The sequence below is a fragment of the Chiloscyllium plagiosum genome, unplaced genomic scaffold (assembly GCF_037043375.1).
Source record: "Chiloscyllium plagiosum isolate Xiang-an unplaced genomic scaffold, Cpla_swu_hap1 HiC_scaffold_50, whole genome shotgun sequence".
NCBI classification, from domain to species: Eukaryota; Metazoa; Chordata; class Chondrichthyes; order Orectolobiformes; family Hemiscylliidae; genus Chiloscyllium; species Chiloscyllium plagiosum.
The window spans coordinates 59,014,395-59,027,232 of NW_028270188.1; the positions used below are offsets into that span (position 1 = coordinate 59,014,395).

The window sequence follows — 12,838 nt, forward strand, 5'->3', positions numbered from 1 at the left end:
AGACTGTGTGTGTGTGTCTGATAGAGAGAGACTGTGTGTGTGAGAGAGAGTGTGTGTGTGTGAAACTGTGTGTGAGAGAGAGAAAGACTGTGTGTATGTGTGAGAGAGAGAGACTGTGTGTGTGAGAGAGAGAGAGACTGTGTGTGTGAGAGAGAGAGAGACTGTGTGTGAGAGAGAGAGAGAGAGACTGTGTGTGTGTTAGAGAGATGGAGACTGTGTGAGAGAGAGAGACTGTGTGTGAGTGTGTGTGAGAGAGACTGTGTGTGTGTGAGAGAGAGACTGTGTGAATGTGTGTGTGCGTGAGTGAGACTCTTTGTGTGAGACTGCGTGAGTGTGAGAGTCTGTGTGTGACTGTGCGCGCGCGTGTGTGTGTGAGACTGTCTGTGTGTGTGTGTGTGAGACTGTGTGAGTGTGAGAGACTGTGTGTGACTGTGCGCGTGTGTGTGTGTGAGACTGTCTGTGTGTGTGTGAGACTGTGTGAGTGTGAGACTGCGTGTGAGTGTGAGATTGAGTGTGAGACTGCGTGTGTGACTGCGTGTGAGTGAGATTGTCTGTGTGTGTGAGACTGTGAGAGTGTGAGAGACTGCGTGTGTGTGCGTGCGCGTGTGCATGTGTGACTGCGTGTGTGTTTGCACATGTGTGTGCATGTGCGTGTGTGTGAGACTGTGTGCGTCCGTGTGACTGTGCGCGTGTGTGTTTGAAGGTTGCTATGAAGGCTTCACGTTTCCACTTTCCTATTTCAAACTGGGAGTGTAATTCGTCTTTGTGCCTTGCTTAAATAAATCTCTGGTCTCCTAATAAATCCGTGATGTGGTGGTTTATTGAAGGAGCGTAGTTGATGGATCTCCACACTCCAAACCTAATGTCAAGAATGTAAATCGTTGGCTGTAATGGGAACTGGGTAAAACATTTCAATTTGTTCTGGGACTGGGAGTGTGGTGTGATCAGAGGGAGAGAGAGAGAGAGAGAGAGGCAGTGACATTCTCCAACCTCGTCAGAAGATGACTCAATGCACCAGTGCAGTTCATACCTCATACAGGTTCTCATTCTCTTCCTTATACCGCTGGATTTTTTCCTTCAAAACCCTTTGCGATTTCTGTTCAAGGATGAAGGCGAGAAAGGTTTGGTTACTGACTTTACAAAATGCTCAGAAACTTTAAGCACACAGAGGGCATGGTTTAACTTCACCCTCCTGCACACCCCAGCCGAGAGTATTATTCTGATGGACACCTTCCCAAAGGCAGTCACACCCCTCTGTGTGAAAGAATTGCCCCTTCTGCCACCTTTCGGATCTCTCGCCCATGCCCTCTAGTTATAGGCTCCCCCAACCTGGGGGGGAAAGCGGCTTCCTATTTACCTTATCTCATGGGTTTTATAGACCTCTGTAAGGTCACCCCTCTGTCTCTTAAGTTCCAGGGAAAACAGTCACAAGAGAAACTCCCATTCTGCACTCTGTCTGGAGAACAAACAAATCCAAGGCTTTTCTTACTGATACAAGACGATACTTGCGGATATTTGGGGCACGGGGAGGGTCTGATAACTGAATGGACTCTGTGAGCAGGAAGACCTCACTGGGTAGTCTTTCCCCACTGCCCCTTGGCGATAGCTGTCCTTGGGCTTTAATGCATCCTGCAGCCCGTAGTCCTGGACTTTGGAATGTTGCCAGTCTGAAACACTCAGTCACGGTCAACCCCACGCTCTGGGAGACCCAACAGGTTTCGGGCAGAGCATCTTTCACTGATGGTCCTCCAGTCGATGTTTGTCTCGGTGTGCGTCCCGGGGGAACAGACCGTGGAGCAGGGAATCCCGGACACAAACCCGCTGTATCGTCCCCCCCCCAGACTTCCTTCACAAAGGCACACTCGGGCAGGAGATGTGTGGCAGTCTCTAAGCCCCAGCAGCAGCTTCGAGGGCAGCGTGAGGTGACACAGACTGCCCAGGCTTACCGGGAGGGTCTCACAGGGAGTGCCCTTCCCACCACCAGCCAAGGGATGTCTTGGTGCCTGTTGGAAAGTTCTGGTGGTGAGACATTCTGCCGAATGACTTGGACAGACGGCTCGGGGAAGCACACGACAGAATCCAGCCTCTCCTTTTCCCTCAGGGTCTTGAGGACACTACGTGCTGACCATTTCCTGGTGGTTCAAGGGGTTTCTCTTTGCACGAGGCACAGGTGATATGGAACGGTCCACGTACTTGGGCCATTCCACAGCAACGAGGCCAGTCCCATCCTTTGCAACCCTGGGGTCAGGTAGGCCCTCAGTACGTAGTGACACTTGGTGTTTGCAGGCCCAGGATCTCCGCACAGCTCGATGCAGCTGCAGACAAAGGTGGCCATCAGGGTGAAGGTGGCATTGGGGACGTTCATTCCACCCCCCCCCCCCACCCCCCACCTTATCCAGGGCTTTGTACATAGAGTCCCTGCAGTCCCTGTCTATCTTAGACCTCCAGACGAAGTGGAAGATGGTAACGGTGCAGGTTTGGGGAATGGGCCAGACCTGCGCCATGTACAACAACAGAGAGAATGCCTCACATCTCATGGTCAGGTTTTTAACCGCAATGGGGAGGGAGCAGAGCTCCCAAAAGCCCAGATTCTGCCACACCGTGGCAATAAGCTCCTCCCAAGGTTTTGTGTATGACCCGGCCCCTCCGAACCACATTCCAAGCATCTTCAGGTAATCCATCCTGATGGTGAAGGAGAGAAAGGATCAGTCTGACCAGCTCCCAAAGAACATAGGCCTCGCTCTTGCCTCGATTTCCCTTGCCTCCCGAGGCCAGTTCGAACCGGTCACAGATTCCCATGAGTCTGTGGACTGACAGTGGGTCTGGGCAGAAAACAGCGAGTTATCCATGTAGAAGGAGGCCTTAACTTACAGGCCCCCGCTGCCAGGGGTAGTCACCCCTCTCAGGCTCACATCCTCCCTGATGGACTCAGCAAAGAGCTCTATACAACACACAAACGAGGCAGGAGAGAGGGCGCAGCCCAGCCTGACCCCAGATCTGATCAGGAAGCTTTCTGATTCCCAAACGTTGATTGAGACCATGCTAACGATGTTGGTGTACAGCAGTCGGATCCAATTGCAGATTCCCTCGCCCAACGCCCATGTTGGAGAATATATCCCCCATGTAGGGGTGTGATATCCTGTCAAAAGCCAACACCTGGGCCAGGCTGATGATGCAGGAGCCCACCCCGATTTCGTGTATGTAGGTGATCATATCCGTGTGGAGCGCGGGGCTCTCAGAGACTGTCCTGTATGTAGGCGATCGTATCCGTGTGGAGCGCGAGGCTCTCAGAGACTGTCCTGTATGTAGGTGATCGTATCCGTGTAGAGCGCGGGGCTCTCAGAGACTGTCCTGTATGTAGGTGATCGTATCCGTGTGGAGCGCGAGGCTCTCAGAGACGGTCCTGCATGTAGGTGATTGTATCCGTGTGGAGCGCAAGACTCTAGCAGACTGTCCTGTATATAGGCGATCATATCCGTGTGGAGTGTGGGTCTCTCAGAGACGATCCTGTATGTAGGCGATCGTATCCGTGTGGAGCACGGGGCTCTCAGAGACAGTCCTGTATGTAGGCGATCGTATCTGTGTGGAGCGCGGGGCTCTCAGAGACTGTCCTGTATGTAGGCGATCGTATCCGTGTGGAGCGCGAGGCTCTCAGAGACTGTCCTGTATGTAGGCGATCGTATCCATGTGGAGTGTGGGTCTCTCAGAGACTGTCCTGTATGTAGACGATCGTATCCGTGTAGAGCACGGGGCTCTCAGAGACGGTCCTGTATGTAGGCGATCGTGTCCATGTGGACTGTGGGTCTCTCAGAGACGGTCCTGTATGTAGGCGATCATATCCGTGTGGAGCGCGGGGCTCTCAGAGACGGTCCTGTATGTAGGCGATCGTATCCGTGTGGAGCGCGGGGCTCTCAGAGACTGTCCTGTATGTAGACGATCGTATCTGTGTGGAGCGCGGGGCTCTCAGAGACTGTCCTGCATGTAGGCGATCGTATCCGTGTGGAGCGCGGGGCTCTCAGAGACTGTTCTGTATGTAGACGATCGTATCCGTGTGGAGCGCGGGGCTCTCAGAGACTGTCCTGTATGTAGACGATCGTATCCGTGTGGAGCGGGGCTCTCAGAGACTGTCCTGTATGTAGACGATCGTATCTGTGTTGAGCGCGAGGCTCTCAGAGACTGTCCTGTATGTAGGCGATCGTATCCGTGTGGAGCGCGGGGCTCTTCGAGACTGTCCTGTATGTAGACGATCGTATCTGTGTGGAGCGCGGGGTTCTCAGAGACTGTCCTGTATGTAGACGATCGTATCCGTGTGGAGCGCGGGGCTCTCGGAGACTGTCCTGTATGTAGACGATCGTATCTGTGTGGAGCGCGGGGTTCTCAGAGACTGCCCTGTATTTAAGCGATCGTATCCGTGTGGAGTACGAGGCTCTCAGAGACTGTCCTGTACATAGGTGATCGTATCCGTGTGGAGCGTGGGTCTCTCAGAGACAGTCCTGTATGTAGGTGATCGTATCCGTGTGGAGCGCAGGGCTCTCAGAGATGGTCCTGTATGTAGACGATCGTATCCGTGTGGAGCGCGGGGCTCTCAGAGACTGTCCTGTATGTAGGCGATTGTATCCGTGTGGAGCGCGAGACTCTCAGAGACGGTCCTGTATGTAGACGATCGTATCCGTGTGGAGTACGAGTCTCTCAGAGACTGTCCTGTATGTAGGCGATTGTATCCGTGTGGGGTGTGGGTCTCTCAGAGACTGTCCTGTATGTAGGCGATCGTATCCGTGTGGAGCGCGAGACTCTCAGAGACGGTCCTGTATGTAGACGATCGTATCCGTGTGGAGTACGAGGCTCTCAGAGACGGTCCTGTATGTAGACGATCGTGTCCGTGTGGGGTGTGGGTCTCTCAGAGACTGTCCTGTATGTAGGCGATCGTATCCGTGTGGAGCGCGAGACTCTCAGAGACTGTCCTGTATGTAGGCGATCGTATCCGTGTGGAGCGCGAGACTCTCAGAGACGGTCCTGTATGTAGACGATCGTATCCGTGTGGAGTACGAGGCTCTCAGAGACGGTCCTGTATGTAGACGATCGTATCCGTGTGGAGCGGGAGACTCTCAGAGACGGTCCTGTATGTAGGCGATCGTATCCGTGTGGAGCGCGGGGCTCTCAGAGACTGTCCTGTATGTAGGCGATCGTATCCGTGTGGAGCGCGAGGCTCTCAGAGACTGTTCTGTATGTAAGCGATCATATCCGTGTGGAGCGCGGGGCTCTCGGAGACTGTCCTGTATTTAGGCGATCGTATCCGTGTGGGGTGTGGGTCTCTCAGAGACTGTTCTGTATGTAGGCGATCGTATCCGTGTGGAGCGCAAGACTCTCAGAGACTGTCCTGTATGTAGGCGATCGTATCCGTGTGGAGCGCGGGGCTCTCAGAGACTGTCCTGTATGTAGGCGATCGTATCCGTGTGGAGCGCAAGACTCTCAGAGACTGTCCTGTATGTAGGCGATCGTATCCGTGTGGAGCGCAAGACTCTCAGAGACTGTCCTGTATGTAGGCGATCGTATCCGTGTGGAGCACGAGACTCTCAGAGACGGTCCTGTATGTAGACGATCGTATCCGTGTGGAGTACGAGGCTCTCAGAGACGGTCCTGTATGTAGACGATCGTATCCGTGTGGAGCGCGGGGCTCTCAGAGACTGTTCTGTATGTAGGCGATCGTATCCGTGTGGAGCGCGAGGCTCTCAGAGACTGTTCTGTATGTAAGCGATCATATCCGTGTGGAGCGCGGGGCTCTCAGAGACTGTCCTGTATTTAGGCGATCGTATCCGTGTGGGGTGTGGGTCTCTCAGAGACTGTCCTGTATGTAGGCGATCGTATCCGTGTGGAGCGCAAGACTCTCAGAGACGGTCCTGTATGTAGACGATCGTATCCGTGTGGAGCGCGAGGCTCTCAGAGACTGTCCTGTATGTAGACGATCGTATCCGTGTGGAGTACGAGGCTCTCAGAGACGGTCCTGTATGTAGACGATCGTATCCGTGTGGAGCGCGGGGCTCTCAGAGACTGTTCTGTATGTAGGCGATCGTATCCGTGTGGAGCGCGAGGCTCTCAGAGACTGTTCTGTATGTAAGCGATCATATCCGTGTGGAGCGCGGGGCTCTCAGAGACTGTCCTGTATTTAGGCGATCGTATCCGTGTGGGGTGTGGGTCTCTCAGAGACTGTCCTGTATGTAGGCGATCGTATCCATGTGGAGCGCAAGACTCTCAGAGACGGTCCTGTATGTAGACGATCGTATCCGTGTGGAGCGCGAGGCTCTCAGAGACTGTCCTGTATGTAGACGATCGTGTCCGTGTGGAGCGGGAGACTCTCAGAGACGGTCCTGTATGTAGGCGATCGTATCCGTGTGGAGCGCGGGGCTCTCAGAGACTATCCTGTATGTAGGCGATCGTATCCGTGTGGAGCGCAAGACTCTCAGAGACTGTCCTGTATGTAGGCGATCGTATCCGTGTGGAGCGCAAGACTCTCAGAGACTGTCCTGTATGTAGGCGATCGTATCCGTGTGGAGCACGGGGCTCTCAGAGACTGTCCTGTATGTAGGCGATCATATCCGTGTGGAGCGCAGGGCTCTCAGAGACTGTCCTGTATATAGGCGATCGTATCCGTATGGAGCGCGGGGCTCTCAGAGACTGTCCTATATATAGGCGATCATATCCGTGTGGAGCACGGGGCTCTCAGAGACTGTCCTGTATGTAGGTGATCATATCCGTGTAGAGCACGGGGCTCTCAGAGACTGTCCTGTATTTAGGCGATCGTATCCGTGTGGGGTGTGGGTCTCTCAGAGACTGTCCTGTATGTAGGCGATCGTATCCGTGTGGAGCACGGGGCTTTCAGAGAATGTCCTGTATGTAGGCGATCATATCCGTGTGGAGCGCGGGGTTCTCAGAGACTGTCCTGTATATAGGCGATCGTATCCGTGTGGAGCGCAAGACTCTCAGAGACTGTCCTGTATGTAGGCGATCGTAACCGTGTGGAGCACGGGGCTCTCAGATAATGTCCTGTATGTAGGCGATCATATCCGTGTGGAGCGCGGGGTTCTTAGAGACTGTCCTGTATATAGGCGATCGTATCCGTGTGGAGCGCAGGGCTCTCAGAGACTGTCCTGTATATAGGCGATCGTATCCGTGTGGAGCGCGGGGCTCTCAGAGACTGTCCTGTATATAGGCGATCATATCCGTGTGGAGCACGGGGCTCTCAGAGACTGTCCTGTATGTAGGCGATCGTATCCGTGTGGAGCACAAGACTCTCAGAGACTGTCCTGTATGTAGGCGATCGTATCCGTGTGGAGCGCAAGACTCTCAGAGACTGTCCTGTATGTAGGCGATCGTATCCGTGTGGAGCGCAAGACTCTCAGAGACTGTCCTGTATGTAGGCGATCGTATCCGTGTGGAGCACGGGGCTTTCAGAGAATGTCCTGTATGTAGGCGATCATATCCGTGTGGAGCGCGGGGTTCTCAGAGACTGTCCTGTATATAGGCGATCATATCCGTGTGGAGCGCAGGGCTCTCAGAGACTGTCCTGTATATAGGCGATCGTATCCGTGTGGAGCACGGGGCTCTCAGAGACTGTCCTGTATATAGGCGATCATATCCGTGTGGAGCACGTGGCTCTCAGAGACTGTCCTGTATATAGGCGATCATATCCGTGTGGAGCACGGGGCTCTCAGAGACTGTCCTGTATATAGGCGATCATATCCGTGTAGAGCACGGGGCTCTCAGAGACTGTCCTGTATGTAGGTGATCGTATCCGTGTGGAGCGCGGTGCTCTCAGAGACTGTCCTGTATGTAGGTGATCGTATCCGTGTGGAGGGTGAGACTCTCGGAGACTGTCCTTTATGTAGGCGATCTGACCTGACCAGGGTAATGATGACCTTTAATTAGATTTTGTAACCTGCATTCTGCAATGAGTTTGGGAATCTGTGTCTCTCAACCCCTTCCCATTGTAGATGAGTGTGTTGGTACCTTTCCTCATGGATTCACAGATGCTCCCTGCCAGAAACTTTCTGTTGTACTGCTCTGGCACATCCTGCATGTCCCACAGAGTTGACTGCACCTCGGCCGACTAGCCATTACTTCCAGGAGGTTTACCTTTTTCTATGACTCAAGGGTCTTGGTCTTATTAATCCAGAGATAGCATTTGAACCAGCCTCTCCCGTGCGCTCTCAACTAAGATCTCCGTGGGACACAGCAGGAACGACTGGGAGGCTGCACTGTCTTGTGTCAGACAGTCTGGCATTAAGGGATTTGCTGATTCTCAGGATGTCAGACTGAGATGACGTTACCGAGCCATCTTCTTCCTTCAGGCTGCTGAGCATGGAGCTCTCTTTGTGCTCCTTCAGGATGTAGAAACAGGAGCATGTTTCAGCTTGCTCCAACAGGCAGACCCTGGACCGGAAGATTATCCCGGAGACCGCTGAGGTAGACAGCGAAGGTTGCTGGCTCCTCACCTCCTGGAGATCGTCCTTCACATCAATGTCAATGTCTATGAAGCCTTCCATCTCTTGCATGCTCCTGAGCTTGTCCAACCACCACTCTGGCCAATTCATGTGGTCCAACAGGAGTTGCATGCATTGTCATGTCTCTGTGTCTTTTAGAGGGATTTGTTCTGCACTGTTTCTTGGCAGTGTGGAGGAACAGAGGGATCTGGGTGTGCAAATACAAAGTGGCCACCCAAGTGGATAGGGTTGTTAAGAAAGCATATGGTGTTTTGGGTTTCATTAACAGGGGGATCGAGTTTAAGAGCCGCGAGGTTTTGCTGCAGCTCTACAAGTCCCTGGTGAGGCCACACTTGGAATATTGTGTCCAGTTCTGGTCCCCCTACTATAGGAAAGATACAGAGGCTTTGGAGAGGGTGCAAAGAAGGTTTCCCAGGATGCTGCCTGGTCTGGAGGGCTTGCCTTATGAAGGGAGGTTGAATAAGCTCGGAGTTTTCTCTCTGGAGAGAAGGAGGAAGAGGGGAGACCTGATCGAGGTGTACAAAATTATGAGAGGAATAGATAGAGTCAATAGCCAGAGACCTTTCCCCAGGGCAGGATTGACTGGTACGAGGAGTCATAGTTTGAAGATATTAGGGGGAAGGTATAGGGGAGAGGTCAGAGGTAGGTTCTTTACGCAGAGAGTTGTGCCAGCCGTGGTGGTGGAAGCCGAGTCATTGGGGACATTTAAGCGACTGATGGAGAGCAGTGAGTTGAGGGGTGCATAGGTTAAGTTATTATATTTTAAATTAGGATTAAACTTTGGCACAACGTCGTGGGCCTAAGGGCCTGTTCTGTGCTGTACTTGTCTATGTTCTATGTTTCGCTTGCAGAGAGACATTGCCATAGTGGTGATGCAATGTCAACTTCAGGAACCGTGGCTCAACGGTTTTGAGCTCCCTGAGTGTTTTTTTTTTAAATTTTAAATAAGACTAAAGAAGCTTGAGTAGATGGTGTGGGAGAAGATCTGCCACCCAGCCTACCCACAGCATAGCCAGACAGAATATCAAGTCTGTCCAAACCATACCAGCAACACCCAGAATGCCTCAGCATTGACTGAACAAGCTGACAAGGGAAACCAGTCACGACCACAGTCACTCGCAGGCCAGGGAGTACACTTCCCAAGACAAACTGACAATAAGCTTCCTGGACCCGGTCAACACAGCTATCCCAAAGCCCCAAGGGCAGTCTCGTACCCCAGTGATACCAAAGTCACACAAAGAACAGGTCAGACAGAGACGCACCAGAATACCTGACTCACACGGGAGAACCGATGGAAACATCTTAGTGCCAGGAAAAGGGACGCTCTCACCGACCCTCGAAGAGAGCTGCAATCTCCTGAACTGACTGATGCTGCCAGGATGCATCATTGTATCTACAATTAGGACATCCTTCTGATAACTGCTTTGTGATTAACACCATCGGACCTGGATTAGATTAGATTCCCTACCGTGTGGAAACAGGCCTTGCTGCCGAACCAGTCCACACCGACCGTCCGGAGAGTAACGCACCCAGACCCATTCCCCGATATTTACTCCTGACTAACATACCTCACACTATGGGACAATTTAGCATGGCCAATCCACCCTAACCTGCACATCCCTGAACACTATGGGAAAATTTAGCATGGCCAATCCACCCTAACCTGCACATACCTGGACACTATGGGACAATTTAGCATGGCCAATCCACCCTAACCTGCACATCCCTGGGCACTATGGGACAATTTAGCATGGCCAATCCACCCTAACCTGCACATACCTGGACACTATGGGACAATTTAGCATGGCCAATCCACCCTAACCTGCACATCCCTGAACACTATGGGACAATTGAGCATGGCCAATCCACCCTAACCTGCACATCCCTGGGCACTATGGGACAATTTAGCATGGCCAATCCACCCTAACCTGCACATACCTGGACACTATGGGACAATTTAGCATGGCCAATTCCCTAACCTGCACATCCCTGAACACTATGGGACAATTTAGCATGGCCAATCCACCCTAACCTGCACATACCTGGACACTATGGGACAATTTAGCATGGCCAATCCACCCTAACCTGCACATCCCTGGACACTATGGGACAATTTAGCATGGCCAATCCACCCTAACCTGCACGTCCCTGGGCACTATGGGACAATTTAGCATGGCCAATCCACCCTAACCTGCATGTCCCTGGGCACTATGGGACAATTTAGCATGGCCAAACCACCCTAACCTGCACATCCTTGGGCACTATGGGACAATTTAGCATGGCCAAACCACCCTAACCTGCACATCCTTGGGCACTATGCGACAATTTAGCATGGCCAAACCACCATAACCTGCACATCCCTGGGCACTATGGGACAATTTAGCATGGCCAAACCACCCTAACCTGCACATCCTTGGGCACTATGGGACAATTTAGCATGGCCAATCCACCCTAACCTGCACATCCTTGGGCACTATGGGACAATTTAGCATGGCCAATCCATCATAACCTGCACATCTCTGGGCACTATGGGACAATTTAGCATGGCCAAACCACCCTAACCTGCACATCCTTGGGCACTATGCGACAATTTAGCATGGCCAAACCACCATAACCTGCACATCCCTGGGCACTATGGGACAATTTAGCATGGCCAAACCACCCTAACCTGCACATCCTTGGGCACTATGGGACAATTTAGCATGGCCAAACCACCCTAACCTGCACATCCTTGGGCACTATGGGACAATTTAGCATGGCCAATCCACCCTAACCTGCACATCCTTGGGCACTATGGGACAATTTAGCATGGCCAATCCATCCTAACCTGCACATCCCTGGGCACTATGGGACAATTTAGCATGGCCAAACCACCCTAACCTGCACATCCTTGGGCACTATGCGACAATTTAGCATGGCCAAACCACCCTAACCTGCACATCCCTGGGCACTATGGGACAATTTAGCATGGCCAAACCACCCTAACCTGCACATCCCTGGGCACTATGGGACAATTTAGCATGGCCAAACCACCCTAACCTGCACATCCTTGGGCACTATGGGACAATTTAGCATGGCCAATCCACCCTAACCTGCACATCCTTGGGCACTATGGGACAATTTAGCATGGCCAATCCATCCTAACCTGCACATCCCTGGGCACTATGGGACAATTTAGCATGGCCAATCCACCCTAACCTGCACATCCCTGGGCACTATGGGACAATTTAGCATAGCCAATCCACCCTAACCTGCACATCCCTGGGCTCTATGGGACAATTTAGCATGGCCAATCCACCCTAACCTGCACATCCCTGGGCACTATGGGACAACTTAGCACGGCCAATCCACCCTAACCTACACATCCCTGGGCACTATGGGACAATTTAGCATAGCCAATCCACCCTAACCTGCACATCCCTGGGCACTATGGGACAATTTAGCACGGCCAATCCACCCTAACCTGCACATCCCTGGGCACTATGGGACAATTTAGCACGGCCAATCCACCCTAACCTGCACATCCCTGGGCACTATGGGACAACTTAGCACGGCCAATCCACCCTAACCTACACATCCCTGGGCACTATGGGACAATTTAGCATAGCCAATCCATCCTAACCTGCACATCCCTGGGCACTATGGGACAATTTAGCACGGCCAATCCACCCTAACCTGCACATCCCTGGGCACTATGGGACAATTTAGCACGGCCAATCCACCCTAACCTGCACATCCCTGGGCACTATGGGACAATTTAGCATGGCCAATCCACCCTAACCTGCACATCCCTGGGCACTATGGGACAACTTAGCACGGCCAATCCACCCTAACCTACACATCCCTGGGCACCATGGGACAATTTAGCACGGCCAATCCATCCTAACCTGCACATCCCTGGGCACCATGGGACAATTTAGCATGGCCAATCCACCCTAACCTGCACATCCCTGGGCACCATGGGACAATTTAGCACGGCCAATCCACCCTAACCTGCACATCTCTGGGCACTATGGGACAATTTAGCAAGGCCAATCCACCCTAACCTGCACATCCCTGGGCACTATGGGACAATTTAGCACGGCCAATCCACCCTAACCTGCACATCCCTGGGCACTATGGGACAATTTAGCATAGCCAATCCACCCTAACCTGCACATCCCTGGGCACTATGGGACAACTTAGCACAGCCAATCCACGCTAACCTACACATCCCTGGGCACTATGGGACAATTTAGCATAGCCAATCCATCCTAACCTGCACATCCCTGGGCACTATGGGACAATTTAGCACGGCCAATCCACCCTAACCTGCACATCCCTGGGCACTATGGGACAGT

The 12,838-nt window shown here is 52.7% G+C and overlaps 1 protein-coding gene across 1 annotated transcript in view; it reads right to left on the bottom strand.

The window, feature by feature from the left end:
- cd79a (CD79a molecule, immunoglobulin-associated alpha) overlaps positions 1 to 12,838 on the bottom strand; it is a 93,374-nt gene that overhangs the window by 28,298 nt on the left and 52,238 nt on the right. Inside the window, exon 4 of the mRNA XM_087984986.1 lies at positions 1,031 to 1,096. Within this exon, the coding sequence (XP_087841112.1) occupies positions 1,031 to 1,096 (66 nt within the window). The remainder of the gene's footprint in view (positions 1 to 1,030; positions 1,097 to 12,838) is intronic.